Here is a 23,216-nt window from a genome sequence, read left to right on the forward strand (position 1 = left end):
TGTTGTTGCGGGGGAGAAAGGATCGTATTGTAGAAGATGAATGGAAGCTTATCGGGTCACAGCGGCGTGTATGATGAGGTGCCCAAGCCAAAGTCCTGAGTTGCAGCCCACTACTTGACTGTCGCGTGCGTGGTCAAGTGTACTCTGTAGAGAGGCACAAAAACATCAAGGGAGGAAACAGCAAAGATGGGGAAAGATTAGAATCGCACCTACAATTGTGGACGTTAGTTGCATTAAGAGAAAGAAAAATAAAAGACGACTCCCGAATAGGCCAGGTCAGGTTGGCGTCATGCAGAGCGGCTTCTTTCTACTTGAAAAGCTCGTCGGTTGTGAATGCAATGAGTGGTAGTGATGCAAAGAAAGTTTGTCCAGGACGTTTAGGAATTGGATCTTGAGCCCTGCGGGTTTGGTATTCGCAGCAAATCCAGCGCACGAACGTTTTCGTTTACTCCATTTCAGATTGGCCCGGCAACCACCAGGGCCGGGTCTTGGCAAGCCTACGACCGACCCCCGACAGCCCCCGAGGGACCACTAAAACTCGCCTGGCCCTAGTGCCAGCTCGCTGTGCTTCCAAAGGCTCCACAGAAGCATCAGCGGGCGGGACAAGACGTTGTACGGCACGGCCGGTGCAGACCCTGAGATATCCTCAATCGAGTCGGCAAAGAGCCGTATATTTTCCCCAACCCCGTCAAACTATTACGCAAATTATGGTATATACTTTCTCTACCGACTCATAATCATTACAAAAGCCGGATATCATCTATGCGACAGCCGACGAGTGCTTATGCCCTTGGGATCCGGCAGTGGTGAGAGTCAGAGTACGCCCAGAGCTTCTTCCGGGTTTGGTGGGAAGATGGTCGCGCTACCTCTGTTCAAGCTCGCGTCCTTGTTCGTGAGGCATGTGTCCAAATATGGCGCTGTGAGTGTTTTGCGCGCTGCTTGCGCTCCTGCAACATTAGGCCGATTCGTTTACTAACTCGACCTCGCAATAGAATCGCATCAAGAAACAAGCACACGAACATCCAGCCTTTCGAGCCTGGGCGGCGAGTGGAGGACAGGTCATACATCAGTTGAACATGAAGATGTCGGTAGCGCTGTTGAGGGACCCCGAAGCAGAACAGAGAGCCAAGGAAAAGGCCGAGGCGCCGACAGTCAAGACAGAGGATCAGCAAAAGAAGGATGACGAGTTCAAGGCAAAGCACGGAGTTACAGCCGAGGAGGCACGCCGTAACGCAAAGCGGCCAGCCAACATATTGACTGTGTGGAGACGGAAGTTCAGGCCGTTGCCGGAGCCCAAGGCTGTCGACCTGTTTGCCGACGTTATTGGCGACGCCTTCATCTTGTCTGTGGCGGTTGCCCTTGTCATATATGAATGGTACAAGTCGTCCACCAAGCCCGATCACAACGCTGAGCGGATCAAGGAGCTCGACGCTAAGCTCGAGTCTCTTGAACAAGAGCGTGAGAACGAGCGCAAGCGTCAAGAGAGCCGCATCTTGACGCTAGAGATGGCCTTGAGGAACTATAAGGATCCTAAGACGAAGCAACCACTTCTCCCTCCAGCGCCAACTTCTATGATCACGCCACCAAAATCACCACCGGCTTCATAGAGGCGGAGATAATTGCCTGCCTCTCCTAATGGGGTGCAGCACGAGAAGTTCATGTATCTGTACTTGTATTACTCCATCATGTGGAGGCTTCGTATAGTCAACGACCACGTGTTCCGCTGGTGGTTGGTGCAATGCTGTAATTCTTTTTTTCTTGGAAGCATCATGCGGATATTTGGATATAGACTTGGGACCAATAGATATCAATAGATAGAGAATGCTGTTGTGCACAGCTTGTACAATATCTCTCAACTCTGGAAAGAAAGAGGAAATAACATAAAACAAAATTTATATGATACCAAGGTGATGCCTTTCGATCGACCTCGTGCTGCAAGTTGTTTATATTTTCTTCTCGCACATCTACCATTACCAGATCAAATGCACAGCATCATCAATGGGTATGTAGTTGTTGCACTATAATCAAAGCAGGTCGTACCTTCAGTCAGAGATGAAGACTTGTGATAGACTAAGGTAGGTACGATACGGGATGTTTGCTGATTTGGACATGGCAAGGAAGGCGGCGATAGGATTCCTCCGCCGATGAATCCATTTCTTTCTGAGCAATAATCAACGTCTAACCATCTCCATATTTCCTGGCTTGCTGCCAACGTTCAATCTGCTATCATTGTGTCGTTAGGTACACATACAGTCACGCCGGCTAAACTCTTCCCAAGACACCGCGAGGCATTTCATCTGAGGTAAAATTACAGGCTATAGCTATTCTTGTTCAACTTGGTGGCCAGCATCCCTGATCTTGTGAAGTGGCCAGAAAGGAAAGGCAGCGTTGAGAAGCCATGATTTCTCAGAGCGAGTTTCCCAAGGCTGTGGACATGCCTGTCATTTGCTCCTCGATGCGCAAGAGGCCTGATTGGGCCTCACTCTTCCCAGCGCTTCTGCGCAGTGATCATCCTGGAGGGAGGTGGAAAGGTATGGCACCGCCTTCAATCTGATCCTCCAGGGGCTAAGTTCCCGGCGTTCATACTTGCTGACTGATCTTGAACCATTGTTTCCATGTAGAGGCTCAGCTAAACACTCACGATGTGGCCATACCATTGCACCTACCTGGGCAGCCGTCTCGTCTCGTCTTCCGTGCCATCTGCTTGTCGTCTCATGACGTCGATTCACTTTCAACGCGCGAGCGCTTGGAGAGGCTTTACAATCTCAATGGCGGCCAACAAGTGGCCGTGGTTGTACTTGTAAATACAGCCGATGCCGATAATGGTCAGGAAATGATGATAAGATTGCAATTAGAGTAAGTGTAATTCCTATCCGTTATGGTGCCTAAGATCATCACATCATATCGTAATCACAAGTCACTAAACGAAAAGAACAGGCTTATGGGTGGACGCGAGATGCCTGTGCTCCCGATTGTACGCGCTGAGGCGTTATCGGAAACGATCCAGGCATTTTGTCGACAACTGCTGCAGACGACGGCTTCTGCCACACAGCCCAATGCTGTTCGAGAATTGTTACCATATTGCTCCGACCTTCAAAGGCTCACAGAACACAGTGTTAATGTACTTAGCGACATTACTACTGATTTTCGGGACATCGTCACAAAATCAACAGCTGCGGATGGGCAACAGTTGTTACGAGAATTCATAGGTGAAGATGCAGAAAGGTTGATTGGCTTCTGGCATGATGAATATGCCCTCTGAGTGAAGCTAGTATTGGCTTAGAAGCCGAAGAAGTCTGGTGCACTGGCTATGTGAGGTCGGGGGGTGCATTCACATATCACATTAGTGGCGCAATGACAAGAATAGAACTGTCCAGGCTATGCTGCATTGACTTGAGTTGTCAACTGCATGCATTTGCTGTTCGTGGGGGAATAGTCTTGGTTGGGGTCATATTGCAACGCCAATGCAGAGACCATTGTACAAAAACGACCATGGGCATGAAATTGGCATGCAAGCTTTGGCCCGTCCTTCTAGCCATCTTCGACGCAGATGATTGCAAAGATGGGGGATATAGGTCATATAGTCCAGAAGTCCGAGTTGAGAACATTTTATGTTGAGTTTTTAAAATCGTGGGTGCCCGACGAGAAGCATCATATTGCCTGCTAACCTTTGACTGGTGAACACGTACCGAAACTCGCCTATGGTCTCTAGAAAATCGATACGTATTAACAAGAAATTTCGACCATGTGGGAGGTATCCCTCACTCTTAGCAGGAGATCGAGATTGCCGGATGTAGTGAATGCAATATTTCCCAAACTACGATATCTGGTGAGCCAGGCTACATTTGTCAAATACATAAGCCCATCACAGGTCAACAGTTGATAACCATCACCAGCCACAATGCGAATGCGGTGGACTAGACGGACAAGTTTACCAAAATTGGCGTAGAACCTTTATTCTAGTTCAAGCTAGGTGTGTTAATATACCCTACATTCTCTGGATATGAATGGAACTCCCGATCTTTAGTAGAAGCTCGCGTGGATCAAGTCAGATCTTCGGGGTGGCAGATTAGGAGCAGCTCCAGATTAGTACTCTGTATAAACCTTTAGCGTAGGATGCGGGGAGACGGAGATGCCAAAGAAAGAGACTGTTCATTGGTTCGGACTATAAAAGACGACCCTGGGTAGCTAGGGAAACCCATACATAGTAGGACCCGAGCCATCACAGGCCAATTAGGACACGGGAGGTGCCGCCGAACGGCAGTGGTGCAAATACCCATGCGAGTGTCCCTGGCTTTGGTGCACACCGCATCTGTGTACTACACGCTACTCTGTGGGCTGGGAAGTTTTTCACAGACTGATAGACACTTGAGGATGTTCGTTAAATTTTTGTATCTAAAAGCACTACATGAGAGGCCGGAACCGGCATTCGTATTCTCCCTTTTCGAATATGGAGAAATTCTTATCAGAAAGTCCACGTTCTTCCCTTCGATCTACTTTGACAGGAAGGAGGAGGCGTGTAATGGTATTGCTGATGTCTTTCGAGCCCCTTGGGCAATCCGCATATTCTTACGGGCCCAGAAAATACTCAACCTGGTGTCTTGGACATGAAAGACGATGCGCTGGTGAAAAAGAGGCCAACTCGTGCTTATTAACCAAAATCATGACTACGGACAATTACAGGCAAGTCAGCCTAATGTGCCCAATACGTACCCGTGGACGTCGAAAATCCATAAGCCAAATTACTAGACATTTACCAGCGGGGCATGTCATCCAATGCCTTTGACACAGAGGTAGAGTGGAGTTTCCAAAACTTGAACGCGATGCGGCTGATGATGGTTCGAGGTCAAGCCATGGCTTTTTAAGATTGTGAAGAAGGAATCTACTGGCGAGACGATGCGCAACAATTGCAGCTGTCAAAGGTCAGATGTATGGATGTTATTAGCTCAACTACTACCTAAGGTTAGTAGTACCTATGCTATGCGCCCGCTGTTAATAAGACGAACGAGCGACCAGATTCCCACCCCTGTCGACCCACGTCAAACCTGAGTTGCTTCAGTTGCGAAACTCCCATATTGTCTGAGCACAACTTGATCGCCACAAGGGCACCGTCGCAGATATTCGGATGACATCAATTCCATTTCTATTTTGTATCTGTTGTCTGAATTAAGACAAACAATCATTGGATGCGTTCAGTTCTAATAATAATAAAGGTACTTTGCAGAATAGTGGCAGTGGTAAACGATTCAAGAGGTTGGGTTGGTTATGCAAGTCGAATACTGTCACACACACTAATCCTTTTTGGCAGCCACCCACTGGAAAAATGAACATCGGCTAATGTTGTACGACAAGGAGCCGAATACAACGATACATAGCAGGTAGTAGGTAACATGGTAGTTTCTTGTTGGAGTCGGGACGGAATTGCCTGCGTGACATGGCCAAAAAAATCATCATGTTCCGCTAAAGAATTCTGTTATGCATTACGCTAATGAGTCCATGTGCAATTGACCCATCGATGATATCCGGACTTGGTAGGTATTCCGCACAACCAACTTTATAGTGGATCAATACTACTACCGTGTACGTTGTGTTCAAGATGAATTCATGGGTTGGAAGAGCCCAAAATCGTACCCTAGGAAACCATGCCGTTCATCGTCAATCCGTGAGATCAGCTGGCATTACGACTCGATTTATTTTTTTCTCTTTCTCTTTACAACTGTTCAGTCAAGACTTTGATCACATTCAAGCAAAGGGCAGAGCACAGCATGTTCGCATTACTTGACTGTCCAAGGATTAGAACATAACAAGAACGAGAGGACCCTGGCTGACCTGGGGTTACATACCCCCCCCCCCCCCCCCCCCCCTGTCAGAGGTCGAGCTTGGCAATGCATGAAGCGACACGGTCCGCGCCCATGATTGGCTCATTAGCACCATCTAACCGCCGTACCCAAGTCCAATCACCTTGCCTTTTCTTCGCATCACTGCTATTCTTTGCCTGCCACGATTCATCATCCATCGCGACCTTTGATCAACTATGTACAAGTTGCCTACCCGTCTTCGCAGTAGTATGCTGCGTAACCGCCCTCTACTACTAGCAGCTACTCAGTGCTGCCCCTCTCAGGTACCTCGAGCCTGCCGAGTCCAATCGAGAGCTGATTTCCACCTGCTCCTCCGTACCCGCCGTTCTCGCTTGCCACCTCTCCAGGCCCCAAAAGTCGATAGTTGTCAACCTTTGGGCCGCTTTCCGGCTCACCCTAGAAGAACCCTTGTCTGTCCATCATGAGACTTGAAGATACTCGTTGCGCTTTTCTCGGAATTGCCCCAGACCACGTACATGAGAACCCTTGTCATGTTCTTCTTTTTCCCTCTCCTCTGTAGTACATAGTAGTAGTAGTACACTGTATGCAACCTAGCATTGGCTGTAATAATGGCGGTCTCGGTCGTGAGGGTCCTAAAAAGTCGTGGCTGATGAGACTGCATGTGGCCCCAGTGCGGCCCCATTTACACGCCTGTCGTCTCTTAAACTCGCATGCCGCCGCTTTGCTTGCCTAGACGACCGTAGATCTACAATACCTACATTTTCTCATACATGAAGAAACCTCCTGGTGCCTCATAATACCCCTCGACTCCCTGGTGACGGGTTTTGTCTGATCTTCAACCCTTTGTTAATGCGACGAAGCAGAGCCGCACCGCACGAGCAAACTCTGGCACAAGCGTTGCACCATCCACCACCCACAACCATCCTGGCGGGACATCAGACACTCAAGACAAGGGCCGCCCCCCCCCCCCCCCCCCCATAGATATCTGAGCCGCACTTTCAAATACCTACAACGCTCTACTAGGCTCAAACATTCGATCGTCTTCTTCCTCTTTGGGGCTGACCGCGAGACACACGAGAGTTCCATTGCGGCTCAACACTAATACTCTTATTCCGGTTAAGGTTTTGAAGGCCTGTTCCTCCTTTGCCTTGCCGTCGCGCCAAGGGATCCCATCCTCTCATCTGGAAAACGGCGGAAACAGAGAATGCCGCTCGGATGCCCGCTGTCATCATAGATCAGATTATCAGAACTTGGATCTCAAACGAGACACTAGCATCCACTCAGAAGCATCTGAAGTGACCAAACCCCCCCAGCAGCAGCAGCAGCAGGGCATCGTCTCTTCTGATACAGCCTCTTCCCTCACGGGAGCGCCGCTCCCACCCCTCTCCACTCGACTTCCAACCCAATATAGTCCCCCAAGACCCTCTCGCAGGCCGGTCGGTCACCTCTTGGCTTTCTACCACCTCTCTCTCTTCTCTTCTTCCCGGTTGCCAGCGCTGTGCACTCGCCCGTCGGTAACCTTCTTTTAATATCGACTACTACTTTTTGTTCTTCTTGGATTCGACATCTATTCGCCCGTCGCAGGTCCGGCTACCTTGCAGCGTTTCCTTCTTTCCGACTTATTGTTATTATTCTTTTTGAGAGAAGGCGGTTTATTTTTTTGGCGGTCTTTGTAACCTTCTTTTTATCTATATCTCGTCTTGGGTATCGGTTATTCGACGGTTCTTTTTGTGCAACGAGTTCTACTTTCTGGGAAAACTTGGACAACGAAAAAGACCAACAACAAAAAAAAAAGAGATATATTTGAAAAGGAATCGTCAAGATGGGCAGACTTATCAAGAACCACTGGGCGAGACTCATCACCCTGACGGCCGGTGTTTGTAAGTGAACATTACATATAATTCCAAAGGACATACAATTTGAGAGGAGACACGACGCTTACACGTGGGAACAGACCAGATCGCCGCGGCCATCCAGGGCTTCCTCTGGCCAAAAATCTTCTTTGACTTTTTGACCAAGACGCTCGACCCAGCCATCAAGCCGTTCCCGATACTGCAAATTATCAACTTGGTCATGGGTCTATGGATGATCGCATGGGAATATCCGCTCGTCTTTGTCGCCGGCACCGGCATCCACCGTAGCCTCGAGGCCCGTCTCGCGGCACTGCCTCTATTTGCTCTGGCCGCCATCCTCACTTACCAAGGCACCAATGCGGGTCTCTACTACCTCATTGCCATGGTCATCTACTTCTGGGCATACAGTGAAGGAGAGGTATGTGCTGAAGTGTCTTTGATTCACAAGGGACTTTATGACTAACAACTCTTTAGATGATCTGCGCGAAGCCCTGGACTCTGCCTCAAAGAGGTAGCCGTGGCAAGGCTTAAACCACCAGTACGATACCTGTGCTTTTTGGGGGAGGCATGCAGACCATCGAGTTCTTGAGACCAAATCAAGTTATTACAGCCCTTTCCTATGCGAGAAGGCAGGCGTTGGTATCAACAGACGAACCTCGGGCAACAATAGCAAAAGCATGAACGAGCTTTGCCTATCACTCGCGTTATGTCTCCACCGCTGCAATTTTCATGACTCTCTCAACACGACAAACTTTTACGGCGTTTATAAATGTTTTCCTGTTTTCCACACGACTCGCATGAAAGGGGGAAACACCATGATGGATTCTAGAAGAGGATGCTGATCTTATGGACACGAGATGACGGGAGTAAAGTAAGAAAGGCGGGGAGGGATTTATTCAGTGACAGACAGCCATGCCGCCAGTCTGTATCTTGCCAGACTTGGTGCTAGCGAATGGTTACGGCAGGAGAGCAGAGGAGAGGAGAAGCTTATCTACGAATCAAGAAATCAATTCTTGCATGCACACATGAGACTTTCTGTTTAGATTATTGTTTCTCAACATTGGCCACGTTTTTCTCTCCTCAAGTACCATAATCAGAATTATATGAAAAAAAAAATATTCATTATCGAAAAGTCATGGCCATTAGGTTTCTCCACACAAGTCAACTGATGATTTCTACCTACTCTCTTCCATCATCGCGTCTTTCCACGTCTGTTCTCCGTCTTTTCTTTCACTAGCTCCTGGGGGGAAAATCGGTCCCAGAATCCAAACTCTTGGGACGCCCCTTCTCCCAGAGACCAAAGGGGGAAACTAAAGAAAAGACTGTGTGCATGGCTCCGCCCCTAGAGTCATGACAGAGAAGCCCCGACCAACAACAAAATTCAAGACGGTAACCGTTTCATCTCATCTTTTCTCCCCTCACTTCTCAAAAGGAGGATAATAATAGACCTGGACCAAGGGAAATTGGCGAGATGTTCTGGCCTTCCTCTTTTAGTAGACGAGCACGGTCTTTTTTTTTTTGGGATGAGAGAAAAGAACAAAGAAATCTTCTTGGTTTGAAACTTGAGCTAGAAAAAAAAAAAAAAATGAGGCTGAAATGATTGGTATAATATGAGGATTGGGCTGACACGCCAAGGGGTATACTAACCCATGTCAGACACATGCCTTTCTTCGTTTCGGGCGACGAGGGAGAAATGATTACAATAAAGACTTAAGAAATTATAGATCGGCACCACTTGCTCTTGTTTGGTAGACCTCATGTATACATTTCAGTTCCTTGTTTGTGAACGTCCTATTGCCCTTGAAGCTATTTGGAGGGATACGGTACAATTCACGAGGATTCGACCCGTATGCGTCGGAAGCTGGGTACAAAATCCATTGCCTATCCGGTTTGCAGAATAAGCAACGTCGTCCCCCTCTGTTCGAACGGAGATGGCCATGCAAACGGGATCATTTGTGAATGCTTTGTGGCAATATGACCATGGCCAACATATCGAAGAATGTTCACATGCTCACGAACTAGTGTGGCTCAGAGCAGCTCCAGTGTCTATTTTCTTTCTCAACACACGTCACTACATCCACCTGCATTATTCGAGCAGGTAGTATATCGAAATCTTGATCGAGTATCGACGATATGGGTATTCGACGCAATACTTATACAACAGAATGAACTGAGTGGTACGTGGTACAGGAGACCGCAACATCATGTCCAGATACTCGTCGAGTGGATTTCGCAATATCAAGAATGGCTTTTTTTTGCCTCGTGTCTTATCACGCCGCAAGTCTGGAGGCCACAGTGGTTACTTCTTATGGGGAATCTTATTCGCTATCAATTAGCTGTATAGAGTCCATTCGTAATGCCATGCAAACAAAGTCCCATTCCAGTCATGCAAGTCGTAAAGTGACGGCATCTTTGGGGACCGTCATTGAAAAACCCAAGTCCATGTCCGTCAACTAGTAGGGTCTGTCAAAAATTTATCGCGAGTTCTGGCCGCTGACGATGTTGCCCTGCTGGGCCTCGTTCTTGTTGCCCTGGCGTCCGGGGAACTGTTGCGTTGGAGAACGGCCATGGTTAGCTAATTTGTTCTCCAACTGAGAATCGACGGGGGGGTTTGGGGGCGAGAGCAGATGACCTCTCAATGGGGTTTTAGATGTGTATGTGTTTCTTACCTCTGTCTCCTGCAGAGAGCCCTTCTCCAAGATCTGCTTGATCACGTCCTCATCGACAGAGGTGCCAAACTCGTTCTCCAGGGTAGCCTTGGAAGCACCGTCATATTGACCTTGCGTGCCTTGCCTGTAATTGGTGATGCATGATTAGCTAGTGTTTTCTTTTCTCCTTTCCCTTTCCTGGCTGGTTCCTTTCCGTCCATGCAAAGATGATATGTCGACCCAATTTGAGGGGTGGGCAATGCGAGTTGACCCCGCTTCTAAAGCAAGAAGCGCCACGGGGAGAGGAAGAGAGCAGTGCAGTAGGCAGGAGAGTGAAAAACACCAATTGGGCGTGGAAAACCTACTTGTGTGTGACGAAGATCTTGAAAGCAGAGATGAAGTGAGACATGGGGACGGACTTGTCGCCCTGCCACTTCTTGTAGTCGGAGACATCGTCAATGAAGATGAGGAAGTCGTCCTCCTTGCCCTTGTAGTGGACCTTGACTTGCGAAGCCTCTCCCTTGACCATTTTGACTGATTTGTGGTGGGTGTGGTAGAAAGATGTGTGTGTGTGTGTGTGGAAAAGGTTGAATTGATGGTGCGAGATGAAGAAACAAGATTGTTTCTGTGAGTTGTGTCGTTGTTTTGTTTGAACTGTTAAGTAGATGAGAAATGGGAGGGAGAGAAGAGAGTTGTAGCTACAAAGCTTCCGAAAGGTGGCATTTATGGTTGCTAAGAGATGGAGAGCACGGCAACGAGTCACGAGGGCAAGTACCTAGGCCATGCTGCGTTTGCCTGGTTTCCTTGCTTGGCTTTTTCTTGCTTTGATTGCCTGATTCTATTACTACCATGTACGTACCCTCAATAACCAGAGTGAAACTCTATGAATTGCCAATCGATTCGATCGCGTTTCTACCCTTTACCACAGCTGCTGTGCTTGTCCCGCATTCCCATATTGAGACTTGCGAGTGCATACGTCATAACACGGGCTCTCCCAGTAGTGTACCCCACTAGGTTAGGAAGGACCAACACAAGCTCTCCCCTCGCTGCCCATCTTTTTGCTTGGGTTCCTGCGTCAGCTACTGTTTGCTGGGTGCCAGCGGGCAGTGTAGAGGGTGGTGCTGGGGAGGGGCAAGCACTGACCAGCTCCTGGGTTGGGTACGGCCTGGACTGGACCCAGAAGCTACCCCGCCATTATTACACACTGATTCCAGCCGCTCTACGTCACTAATGGAGCTTGAGCAGGGGGGTCCACAGGTATGGCCTCATTGAAGTATTTGTTTTTTGATTTTTTTTTTCGTGTGTAGTAATTTGGTAAACAGAACACGGTTGCAAGCGGAACAATTCATGTGCACAAATGAGAAACGGAAATTACGGCATCACCCATCTGGGTTATTCACCTAATACGTATTGATACAGACCAATGCAAAGTACTAGTACCTAGGCATTCATGGCCGTGGATGACACTTTGCTCACATCGACCTTTACAAGGTCCGGGTAGACAGACACCAATATCCGCTCAACCTTCTTCTATACTGAATGGCAGATGCGTGCCTTTTTGGTACTGGTCAATCTAAATGCAAGCACTCTAAGGTTAGGCGATTCGTAATTTGTATGTCACTAGCACACCATAGGTTGACAGTGCAACATGATATTGTATATGCAAACCGCAGGCGCTCAATGTGATGATCGACAGCCCGCATGGCGGAAGTTGCCTCTTTGAGGAGACGTCAGGTACGTGCCGAGACTAGTCGCCATAGACCTTGGTAGCTCAAGAAGATCTGATTGATTATCGCCATTGATAATCTACCAACTCGATTGGGAAGTTCTCTACCTAGACCTGTACACAGTAGACAGCCAGGTACGAATAGGGTGGTAAGAATAGATGGGCAATAATTGCATCCCAAATCGGCAAATCTCTCCTTGTACGCTATCATCTTCACGCGGATTTGGTGAAACACACAACTGGAAGGGACTCTCGTGTGTATAGTCGCAAGTGGGCACGTCACAAATGCTGGGATAGAAGAACTTGACTAAATCCAGCCGTTGTTCCCTCTAGGTGATTTCCTTCTGCTGTTCGCTCAAGTCAAGTTTCTTGGATGTCTCTGTCGTCTGTGGTAGGATATCATATGTATTTCATCGTCTCTCATCACACCTGCAAGCTCCATCTTTTATATACATGCAGTTTTCGCATCCCTTGTCCAAGTCTGGCGGGTGATCCACGTACTCTAGGAATCAATCGTATTCTTCGGGGCGCCAGGAACAGAATATTTCCATCACCACCAAGAAAACAAACAAAAGGAGAAAATGGGTGGTGGCCTACATAATATGTGTGTCTAGCCAAAACCATCGCCAACGCGGCTCGTATCTCGGGCCATAATAAATTTACAACTGCTGTCGTTCTCATCTGAAAAAGCTGCGGAATGCGCCAGCCACGCCGCTTCGCTCGACACCGGTAGCTTTGGATCGCTTGGTAAGCTTCGCAGGACTCGCAGTCTCCTGGACTGGCCGCTTGGTTTGATTCGCTTTTGATATGTTTTCTTTCTTCTTCGTCGGCGCCGGCCTTGCCTCGGGTTCGGTGGCTGGAGGACGCTGGATGGGTGGTCGTCGTGATATACTGTCTGTTGGTAATGCCCCCGTGGGAGAGTCTTGGGCAAGAGCCTCTTCTTTTATATCTCCAGATCTTTGGAATTCGCTGGCTTCGTCAAGACTCTGTGACCCGTGTCTCCTAATCGTTACTGACATGACAATCCCCTCATCGGATGAATTGCTCGCGCTGCAACCGCTGGTTCTCTCTGTTGCGTCTCGAATGACTGGCAGTCTCTGAATATCACTCTGGTCTTGGTCCAAACTTAATGTAACAGATGACACGTCACAACTCCTCTTCGTAATTGACTCGGCATACTCTTTTGTCGGCGAAAGTTCGTCTTCGCTTGCCCTCATGGTGCTCACACTTGCCGAGCTACCAGATCGTTTCGCAAACGAACTAGTAATACTTGCCACGCTCAGTTTGCGCATCATGGTTGAGGCAGAAGCGCGAACAAGATGCTCACTTCGCGACCGAGGTGTGATGCCCGGAAACGGCAAGATCTTGCGGCTCCAGACATCCGAAAGTTGTGCCTCGATACGCGCGCGATCCCCACGAGGCGGTGCCAAAATAGGGATTCTCGTGGTTGTCGTGAGCAGAGACTGAGAACGGTTGATGTTGGGTGTATCGCTGGTTGAGCTGGGGGTTTCCCTCACCGTAGTGGTGTTCTTCAGTATCACTTGGCACAAAGGAGATTTTGGACCGACGGTGGTCGCCCGGTGAATTGATAAGCGACGAGCGACAGATCCTGCACAACATGTGTCAGATGAAAATGGCTGAAGACTTCAAGTGCTTACATACCTGGCTTTCCGAATACAGTTCCCAGGCTTTTGATGTTCAAGGACAGTGAGCTACAGAATAGAGGTTCTCCGGCTTCTTGTGCCTCGCTTGCGCATGCCAGTCGGCTCCTCCATTCATTCTCTTCTCTGGGTGTACACGCTGTCATGATCACCTCGTAGAGTTGATGGTCAATCTCAAACACGAGTTTCCAGGAGAATGGTGCAGTGTGACACTGGAGACCTGTTACCCGTTTAGCTGATTGTGAATACATGCAGATCCAAGGGGTTCCTACCTCTGCCATTATCCGCTTCTTCAATTTTGATGGTATTCAGGCCGATGCAAGCCTGTATAGTGTAGAGTTGATCGGACCTGGACGCGGTTGCCAGGCAGAGGCATTCTTTATATAAAAGGCAGACCATGTACCGGCCTTCAGCTCCTCCCCGTGTCTGCCAGCAGATGTGGAGAGCTCCGCATAATTGTATCTGTCCCAAGGAGCGGACAGTGGCTTTCAGTGATGGATCAAAGCTCTATCGGCTGCGTCAGCAATGTATAGAACAAGACTATGATATTCGCTTCTCACTTGGTTTGGAAACACGAGACGATCCTGCAAGAGCCATGTAGTTTCCATGGATGACTTGACAGACGGATCATCCGTGGCCCGGTTGATTTCTGACGTGGCTTCGCGCAGGCGAGCAAGGACACTTTCGATTTCCGAGTGAGCACTGGGGCAATCGCACACGGGCGTATACTTGAGCAGCTCGGCAAAAAGCAGAGGATATTTGCAAATTCGCTGTATGGGCTGTCACGTGTTAGTGGCGTGAAGAAAAATTCCATTTGATTGTGAGACATACCTTGACCAGAAGATCGCCAATGGTGAGGGACTTCCTCGAACCATCCAGCTGATGGTTTACTGAGCCCAGTGAGGCTGCAAGAGCTTCAAGCCCCTTTTGATAGGTGTCCCACTGAGGCATAGCACGTGGAGCTGATGCGACATCCCTGATCATCATTTCGTATTTTGCGCCGTACTCCTCATAAACAAAGAACCGATGCATCTAATCGGACTCTGGTCAGCATGCAGAACAGATGGCCATGGTGCCATTGTGGGACTGGTCTTGCTTACTCTTGTACGAAAGATTCGGGCGACATCAGCGGCCACATCCGGATCTGCTGTCATGCCAGCAGTTGCGTGCAGCCAAGCTGTTCCTGATTCATCTTCTGGCACAGAATCGAGGCTGCGCCATCTTTGGTGGCGAGCAGCTTTTGCAGCCGGTTTTGGCGTTACATGCGCTTGGTCGATCTGGGTATACTCAGAGTCGGGTACTGCTCGATGAAGATCTCCAAGTATTTCTTCGTGGAGCTCGACTATTTCTGTCAAGTTGCGATTGATAGAAGACCGTAGACCAGGATGCTGCGTCGGAACCGAGGCGAGGATGGTGACATATACCTGTATCTGTGTCAGTTACGTTGAAGAAGAGGCATTATACTCGACCAGGGCCGACCAACGTTCATCAAGAATTTGACGTCTCCAATATAGCTCTCCTCTGTCCCAATGAGCTCTTCGAGGATGCGCCGACGCTGCAGTAGACGCTCCGTAATGGCAGGGTCAGCCACACTTCGCTCCGAGCGGACACTATCCTCTGATCGTCTTCCAATCGAAACCGAAGCTCGAGCACTACGATCTGTCCTGGCATAGTACGATGACTGAGCAGTGTTTTGTCGGGATCGCGTAAGTGCACTCCCATCGATGCTTATAGTTGCACTCCTTACACCAGCAACATAGCCAAATGATGAATCGGACGAAGACCTTCGATGGCAACTATAAGCAGACGAGTCATCAACAAGGCTAGGAAAAGACTCTAGGTCTCCCGCACTGCTTTGAATTAGTTTATGCCGAGATCTACGCTGCAATGTCTTCATCCACCGGTGAAAAGGCTTTGAATCAGACGAAGCTCCCGTCTGCTGAGTTTTTGGATGATCGATTGCTTTCGATGGTGTCTGAAGATCTAGCACCTGGCTGACATGGTCGTCTTCCTCTGGATCCAAGGTCAACCCTAATTGGGCAAATGTATCCAAGTTCTTCCACGGTTCTTTTATACTGATAGAGACCAGTCCATCGTCGTGGTAGGGCAGTTCGGGATCAGTACGGTTCGCTCTCGAGATTGTACGTTCTTGCAGCAAAGCTGCCCATGAGCTCTTTCTGCGAATTCTGAACGAACTACTTCGCGAGGCTGGCCGTGGCGGAAGGCTGTTTATAACCAGTGCCATGACCACGGCTCAGGGGAATTGGGACCCAAGAAACGGCAACCCAAAAAAAGAAAACAAAAACCATCAACGTATCAAAACGAGGGCCCCAAAAAAGAAAAACAAAAAAGAAAATGAAAAGACTTCTTGAAGATGCTAAATGACTTCCAAGACACCAAAAAGCTCCAAGACAGGGAGGGAAGGAAAAAGCAAGACAAAAACTGGGGTCCGGGATCAAAACATGGTGGAAGTAGAAGAAAGAATGGTCTAAAAGAACAAGAAGATGTGAATGAGTCGTGGACAAAAGTCAATTGCTCATCGAGCGAAAAGGATGCCTGCCTTTTTTGAAAACCGCTCGGCGAAAGACTAGCCGATAGCAATCACCATGCTTGAACAGAAAGAGCAAAAAAAAACCTGAGAAAGAGCAACTAAATAAGAGGCTAAAGTTCAAGCCTCTGATGGAGCAAAAGTGGTTTTAGTAAGATGCATGGTCGCTCTCGGCCCAAGTAGAGTGAGTGACTGCATGGAGGAATCCTGCGGGAAGGAGTCAAGTGCTTGGTTGGCTCTATGCCGCACGGCATCGAATGTCCATACCTAAAGCAGCATAACAAGAAAGTCAATCTCTGGATGGATTAGATGGAACCATTGAAATGACCATATCATCATAAATCATAAAAACAACATGTCTGGTTCCTGGTTGCAGGCAGGCAGGCAGGCAGGCAGTGCGCGTTTTGACCGACCAGTGAACTGCGTGTTGTTGATGGAAAACAGTGACACAATCGCCATGGTCCAAGGTGATACACGGGCACTAAATCAAAGATGGGTGCGTCATCGTTCTTTTATCAGCAAAGCAAGTGGCATTTCGGGGGGCAGACGAAATAATAATTCATGAAGATCGCAGTGTCCACATTAGACAACGGGGGGTTTCCGGTGTCTTGGATCTCCAACACTATCGCGGGCTCTAAGGGAAGGCTTGGAAGGCAATCTGGTTGGCGGCTTGACCAAGCAACGAGGTCTAGGTTTTCTGGAGATGCTCGCTCACAAAGTCTATTCCGCTGGGAGGAGCAAAACTTTCTCGCTGAGGCGCCTGCTCACATGAGATCGCGATGCCATGAAATCGAGCGACAACAGGGCTAGTGCCGGTAGATTAGAGCCGGGGTCAATAATGTAAGCTAGAACCCAAATATCGATCCCACGCCCGCGCAATATGGATCCGGGCCCGACTGCTTTTCCTTGAGCAAATGAATAATGAATGAAGTATGATATGCATGTGCTCAGCGCCGGGGAATATCTACACGTGCGTCCCAAGGTTAGGGTCCCCTCCATGGCTCCTGTACCGTCATCTCCTGGTCATGGCCTGTTTGATCTAAGCATGATTACACACCATCCTCGCCATGCCTCCTACCCTTACTATAATAATGAACCTGAAGAGGGAATGTCATTAGGTAGTAAGTAGGCAGGCACCAAGCCCGCTTATCCCACCCCCTCGGGACTCTGCCGGGGTTACGGAGCTATGTACCTGGGGATCCATTCCCCGGGCGCCCCCCACTTGACTTGCATCACCACATTCAAAACCACATGTTGCACCGTAGTTGACGCGTACCGTTGCTGGCTGAAACTACCCTACCTACCGACATTATTTCGGCTACAGCAGTGAGTGAATCGACCATCTTGTTGCCAAGCGCATCCTGACGAGGGCATTTGGTACACAAATTCGCTGCCGAAAACCATGACTTGACCTTCTTGAGCACTCGATTATGGGACGACCTCTAAGAATGGACAACATCCACGCACCGACCGTCCCCTCGGGGCCATCTTCGCGCCCCATCACCAACGGCAATGCCAAGAACTTGTCGTTCGCCGAGTTATCTCAGAAGAAGGATGATATGGAGGCGGAGCTTAAAGCCCTTAGCGGCGTGCTCGACTCTCACGGCGTCGACATGGACACTCCTCTGACCAGGGACGGATTTCCTAGAGCAGATATCGATGTCGCGCAGATCCGAACTACACGCTCCCGCATTATTCACCTTCGAAACGACTACAAGGACCTGATGGGTGCCATTGAGAAGCACTTGCACGAGCACTTTGCCAGTCTGGAAGATACGGACGATCTGCCAACAGGCAGGACAGGTGCAGGCATGCTAGGCGACAGCATTGCCCCAACATTGGATGAGCCGTTTGCCAGAGTCAACAGTGTTGTGCCTGCAAGTCCAGCCTACACTGCTGGCCTCAAGGCTGGCGACGAGATTCGCAACTTTGGTTACGTGAACAGAGCCAACCACGATGGCCTGAAAAAGGTTGCAGAATGTGTCCAGGGCAATGAAAACGTGAGCTGTGCCTCCGCGGATGGTTGTTCATATTGCGACGAAGCTAACTGGCAATCAACAGCAAAACATACTTGTCAAGATTTCACGGCCAGGCGAGGCAACCAGACGGCAGGAGCTCCAGCTCATGTTGACACCACGTCAAAACTGGGGTGGCAGAGGCATGTTGGGATGTCACATTCTTCCGATATGAGGACGGTCAAGTATAGGCTTAGGCTTACACTATCTGCTTCGTTTCAAATTAGGAATGATAGTGACAAATACCACACACTGCATTGGTCTGTTCAGACGCAGTCGGGGCCTCGGGACTATAGGTAGACAATGATCTGAGGTCTGCTCTACGTTCTACAGCATTGAAATGCGACATCCGTGGCGTATGGTGTATTTTTGAGAGACTTGTTACATGGTCGATTCGTAGCGCAAGGGCCGAGTGAGCCATCAGATTTTCATACCGCATGAAAGGCAGCCCAATACACCTATGTCTTGCCAAACTAACAAGGCCACGACATTAAAATGTTACCTCAATGGACGGGGCGAGAATCCTTACAGGAACAGCTCCATCTAATACCTCAAGGAAATTTTTTTTTTTTTTTTTTTTCTTAACAGAGATGGCTTCTGCCTGACGGGCTGCTGCTTAGAAATACATCCCAACAGCAGGCACCGACAACATCGATGCATATGATTAATCAGCAACAATTACTGCCCAAATGCCAAAGCCCAGGCGATAAGTCAAGTATAAATTATATTGGTATGCCCAATAACGGCCATATTGCCTTGGCCAGAGATCGTACTGAATCACAGGCTTGGGGCATTGGTTACGGGCAAGTTTCTTGACTCATCAGCGATTGATTACTCATATCCGCGGAAAGGCGTATGATTGGGCATATTGTCAACGTTGGGTAGCTTGCAGACAGATCAGATCTAGCTTTTGATAGGGTTGAGGACAAAGGGATTACACATACAGACAGACGTCTTGTCTTGATCTATCACTTCCTTGGTTTGCAACAGTCAAAGGTCACTGCACATTACATACCTCTACCGCCGTAGGTGGTGCAACCTGAGACTGCCTTGTCTAGCGCTTTTCTGAGATTTTACCCCTCCATCCTGTCTTGGCTGTTTGATTGCTGGAGCGCAAACAAGCCTTTTTTCAGCGACCCCGCCATCACTACGTAATACTGTACCTATTACCTAGTGCAGCAGCCTGAATAACCTGAGGCCAACCAACCATCAGAGCTTGCCGCCAGGTCACGTGCTAGTCTTTGTGAATTTCATCAAAAATTTTCGCTGGGCAGCCACCAGGTTGCCAGTTGCTGAGGCGCCCGGGAGGAAGAGAAAAAAAAAAAAAGCACGAGCCCGACCCGCCCTGTTTTCCCTGCTTTCATAAACACAAACAAGTCGGCCAGCCAAAGCCAGACAGACAGCCCAACCCACTTTGACAGTGACCCCGTCGGTCAAGAAACCACCACACACCAGACCGTCTACCCAAAGCCTCTTGCTTCCCCATCACACATTTTTTTGACTTTGCATACCAGCGGTCAAAGGTACGTCTATTCTGCAGCAAAATACCCCCCCAAACCACCTCTTCAAAAAACGAGATAGCTGTGCCCTCTTGCTCCCTCGCTGGGTCACTCTCGATTTGATTGCGTGCAGCAGCTTGAACTTTTGCTCTTGTTCCTGCCCTGCACGTTTCAGCCAACCTGAAGATATCTACCCAAAAGATCACAACCACCCCCGCTGACGTTTGCGCCGCAGTCTCTTCTCCGTCTTGTTTACAGCACCACAAAACGGTCTCTAGTCAGATATCCTTTACAATGTCTGCTCAACAATCCGTTGCGACCTTCAAGCTGGTCCTTGTCGGTGATGGTGGTACTGGAAAGGTAAGCACATCAACCAATCCTTCACGTTCCTCCCTGTTCTACCCCGCCGCCCTGCTCTCTCACGATACCTTCCATCGCGCGACTGTCGGGGCTGCACGCCATCAACCACCTCCCCATGCTAAATCCAACAAAATGCTAATCATGTTCTTCGCGGTATTTAGACCACCTTCGTCAAGCGCCACTTGACTGGTGAATTCGAGAAGAAGTACATGGCCACTCTCGGTGTCGAGGTCCACCCTCTTGGTTTCTCTACCGTAAGGCTTCCACACACGCCCCTCTTGTGATATACGCCCTTTTTACTAACAACTGGAAAGAACGTCGGCCAAATCACCTTCGATGTCTGGGATACTGCCGGTCAGGAGAAGTTCGGTGGTCTCCGTGACGGTTACTACATCAACGGCCAGTGCGGTATCATCATGTTCGATGTTACTTCCCGTATCACCTACAAGAACGTCCCCAACTGGCACCGTAAGTTTCTGCCCTTGTTACTCCAAATACAAACGAAATCAAGAGTTTCTGACACATCTAAACAGGTGACCTCGTCCGTGTCTGCGAGAACATCCCCATCGTCCTTTGCGGTAACAAGGTTGACGTGAAGGAGCGCAAGGTCAAGGCCAAGACCATCACTTTCCACCGCAAGAAGAACCTTCAGTACTACGATATCTCGGCAAAGTCCAACTACAACTTCGAGAAGCCTTTCCTCTGGCTTGCCCGCAAGTTGGCTGGTAACCCTCAGCTGGAGTTCGTTGCTGCTCCCGCCCTGGCTCCCCCCACCGCCCAGGTCGACCAGGAGCTGCTCAAGCAGTACGAGAACGAGATGATTGCTGCCTCTGCCATGCCCCTGCCTGGTGAGGAGGAGGACGATGACTTGTAAAGAGCTACCACTACTACTGCTGGGAACTACGGGTCATGCCGGCGCATTTGCGTCATGACGAGATTACGAAAAAGAGACATGCTTCCATGTAGCAACTGCTACTCATACAATACACATGGATGATGTCGTCAGGGATATTGCGAGGGAATGGATAATTATTCGAGCAGCGCCAGGGCTGCGACACGCTCAGCATTGGGGGAAGACTGAAGAACCCCCCGCTACAGGCGGATTCTTTGATGACGTGCTGCATTTTTCGCAGCTTCTAGATAGCAACATCCGTAGACGACGAAGTGATCAATCTTAATGATCAGGACGACCAATTCACCATTCACCATCTCCCTCGTACAGCGCGCAATCTGTTCTTGGACACTATTTTGATCTGCTGATGACTAAGTGATGCACCGGAGACTATAAAATAGATTCACGAATGGCCACTAAGCGAAATCACTATCGGTCCATTTACATGGAGGAAGTATCATTATATGGATATGCGGGGGTATAGCACAAACTGCCACGCGGAATTTGGCAAGGATGCATGCCCTATAGACCGCAATATCATAAACAAGTCATCTAGTCAAAGCATCCGCTTCAGAATGCTTCAGGTCTTGTGATAGGCATATTATACAATCTAGATTGGTTTGGATCAGTTCATACTGATGGAACTAGTCGAGTATATCCCATCGCATGCCTAAAACCTTACGGCGTACAGGTGTGAAATATCGCCTGTTGTAGGCGCTGGTCACAACGGCAAACGATACGTATATGGTTACTCCCTTCAGAGTATATGTGCCTACCAAAGAGGAAAGTCATATGACACGATTGGGATAGCAGTCGTCGTAATGGATATAAGATGCGTGTTCCTCCTGCTACATCTTTGGCAGACTTTGACGACCCCGTAAAAACGCAGGCTCTCGAAGAAGGCGGAAGCGAATCATACAGCTCCGTCGGGTAGTGATCATGCGGCTTTGCAGACCTTATTTCTTGACTCAAAATCGGCCGTCGACATAACCTGATGAATCGGATCGTGTCTTGGTCGGCAAATGATATAGGCCATATACTAAAGACCGACGTCTCGCATAGGACGTGGTGGGATTCAGACCAAGTTATGATGTTGGCTTCGTCTTGAGGCCCCTTGATCACGCGCGTGTAGTAAGGCCCGCCCGATTCGATCCCACTCAAGTTCTGTGGGTTTGTCGCGGGCCGTAGTCATTGAGAACTTGAGTCCTCGTACAATATATTGATCAGAATCGGTCCAACATGGAAGATTGAGACCCGCGTTGGCCAGCATAGTAGTATGTATAAAATGGTGACATGATTTGTTCGCCTAAGGACTAACATTAGCCAAAAAGTTCATTATTGGCATACTTTTCAATAATGTCATTAGTATTCGCAATCAATAATAGATAGTTTAGATGATGATTCAACCAGATCATGTGCCAAGAAGAACGAGCCTCGTACGGAAGTGGTGATTTCATGCATAAAAATGAACGTGCTGAGTTTGCACTATCGAGGTGGTTGGCCACTTCGCTGCATTGAATTTTACATGAGGCCGACAACAAAAAAAAGGAGGGCTTGCAGTAGGATGCAGCAAGGACGGCACATGTATTTTGACATTCTTCCTCGAAAGTAGGTAGGCATCCAGATCCAGTGTTTCCCACCGGCGTGTTACAAGACTATATATATACAAACAAGCACGCAAAACGTGGAGCGGCTACCAGATGATGGCGTTGTAGCAGATCTGCTAATATTCCGTAGGCGACCTGGATCCCGGCACGGCAACCAGTGCTCGGTTACAGCGGCTCATCAAGGACTCCACCCTCGAGCATCGTCGTCGGAAAACTGGTACCTCTGCGTTGGACAACATTGTTTCTTCTTCAGATTGAGCGTCAGATCGCCAGTGGACCGTCAGCCCGCTTTGTTAGGGGAGTACTTGGAGAGTGGGCAGTGCTGCGCCTTTATTAACAGTATCCGTAAAAGCCAGCCTGCTGTTCGGTATTTCGGCACTGACTGGCTCGAGAAAAGAGAATGGACACTGGCAAACACGGACCAGTAGGCTGGGCTTTGCAGGTCTTCTCCTCTCTATGGGGGCGACATACAAAAAGGTGAATGTGCATTCTCAGATGACTCGCCCTGCTTGCCTCTGAAATTCTTGCAGATTAAGCACATCGGAGTTCTCCGTGTATAATATTCTTCTCTTAATTGATACAATTTGT

At 48.9% G+C, this 23,216-nt stretch overlaps 6 protein-coding genes across 6 annotated transcripts; 4 read left to right on the forward strand and 2 right to left on the reverse strand.

The window, feature by feature from the left end:
- Positions 1–853: 853 nt before the first annotated feature.
- Positions 854–1,607, forward strand: PFICI_01449 (uncharacterized protein; the record flags this gene model as incomplete). The annotated part of the gene is made up of 2 exons (XM_007830030.1): positions 854–919; positions 993–1,607. 2 exons carry the CDS (start codon positions 854–856, stop codon positions 1,605–1,607), a joined length of 681 nt encoding a protein of 226 aa, XP_007828221.1.
- Positions 1,608–7,641: 6,034 nt separating this feature from the next.
- PFICI_01450 (uncharacterized protein) lies at positions 7,642–8,203 on the forward strand (the record flags this gene model as incomplete). Its single annotated transcript, XM_007830031.1, has 3 exons — positions 7,642–7,699; positions 7,774–8,090; positions 8,147–8,203. The coding sequence occupies 3 exons, from the start codon at positions 7,642–7,644 to the stop codon at positions 8,201–8,203; spliced, it is 432 nt and encodes a 143-aa protein (XP_007828222.1).
- A 1,943-nt stretch (positions 8,204–10,146) lies between these two features.
- PFICI_01451 (uncharacterized protein) lies at positions 10,147–10,849 on the reverse strand (the record flags this gene model as incomplete). Its single annotated transcript, XM_007830032.1, has 3 exons — positions 10,147–10,218; positions 10,342–10,465; positions 10,686–10,849. 3 exons carry the CDS (start codon positions 10,847–10,849, stop codon positions 10,147–10,149), a joined length of 360 nt encoding a protein of 119 aa, XP_007828223.1.
- Positions 10,850–12,723: 1,874 nt separating this feature from the next.
- On the reverse strand, positions 12,724–15,952 carry PFICI_01452 (uncharacterized protein; the record flags this gene model as incomplete). Its single annotated transcript, XM_007830033.1, has 7 exons — positions 12,724–13,655; positions 13,709–13,927; positions 13,980–14,214; positions 14,268–14,486; positions 14,539–14,739; positions 14,808–15,131; positions 15,191–15,952. The coding sequence occupies 7 exons, from the start codon at positions 15,950–15,952 to the stop codon at positions 12,724–12,726; spliced, it is 2,892 nt and encodes a 963-aa protein (XP_007828224.1).
- A 1,751-nt stretch (positions 15,953–17,703) lies between these two features.
- Positions 17,704–18,445, forward strand: PFICI_01453 (uncharacterized protein; the record flags this gene model as incomplete). Its single annotated transcript, XM_007830034.1, has 2 exons — positions 17,704–18,255; positions 18,317–18,445. 2 exons carry the CDS (start codon positions 17,704–17,706, stop codon positions 18,443–18,445), a joined length of 681 nt encoding a protein of 226 aa, XP_007828225.1.
- Positions 18,446–20,063: 1,618 nt separating this feature from the next.
- Positions 20,064–21,003, forward strand: PFICI_01454 (GTP-binding nuclear protein GSP1/Ran; the record flags this gene model as incomplete). Its single annotated transcript, XM_007830035.1, has 4 exons — positions 20,064–20,129; positions 20,291–20,383; positions 20,444–20,597; positions 20,663–21,003. 4 exons carry the CDS (start codon positions 20,064–20,066, stop codon positions 21,001–21,003), a joined length of 654 nt encoding a protein of 217 aa, XP_007828226.1.
- Positions 21,004–23,216: the final 2,213 nt, after the last annotated feature.

Source organism: Pestalotiopsis fici (assembly GCF_000516985.1).
Source record: "Pestalotiopsis fici W106-1 unplaced genomic scaffold PFICI_Scf_1, whole genome shotgun sequence".
Classification (NCBI taxonomy): Eukaryota; Fungi; Ascomycota; class Sordariomycetes; order Amphisphaeriales; family Sporocadaceae; genus Pestalotiopsis; species Pestalotiopsis fici.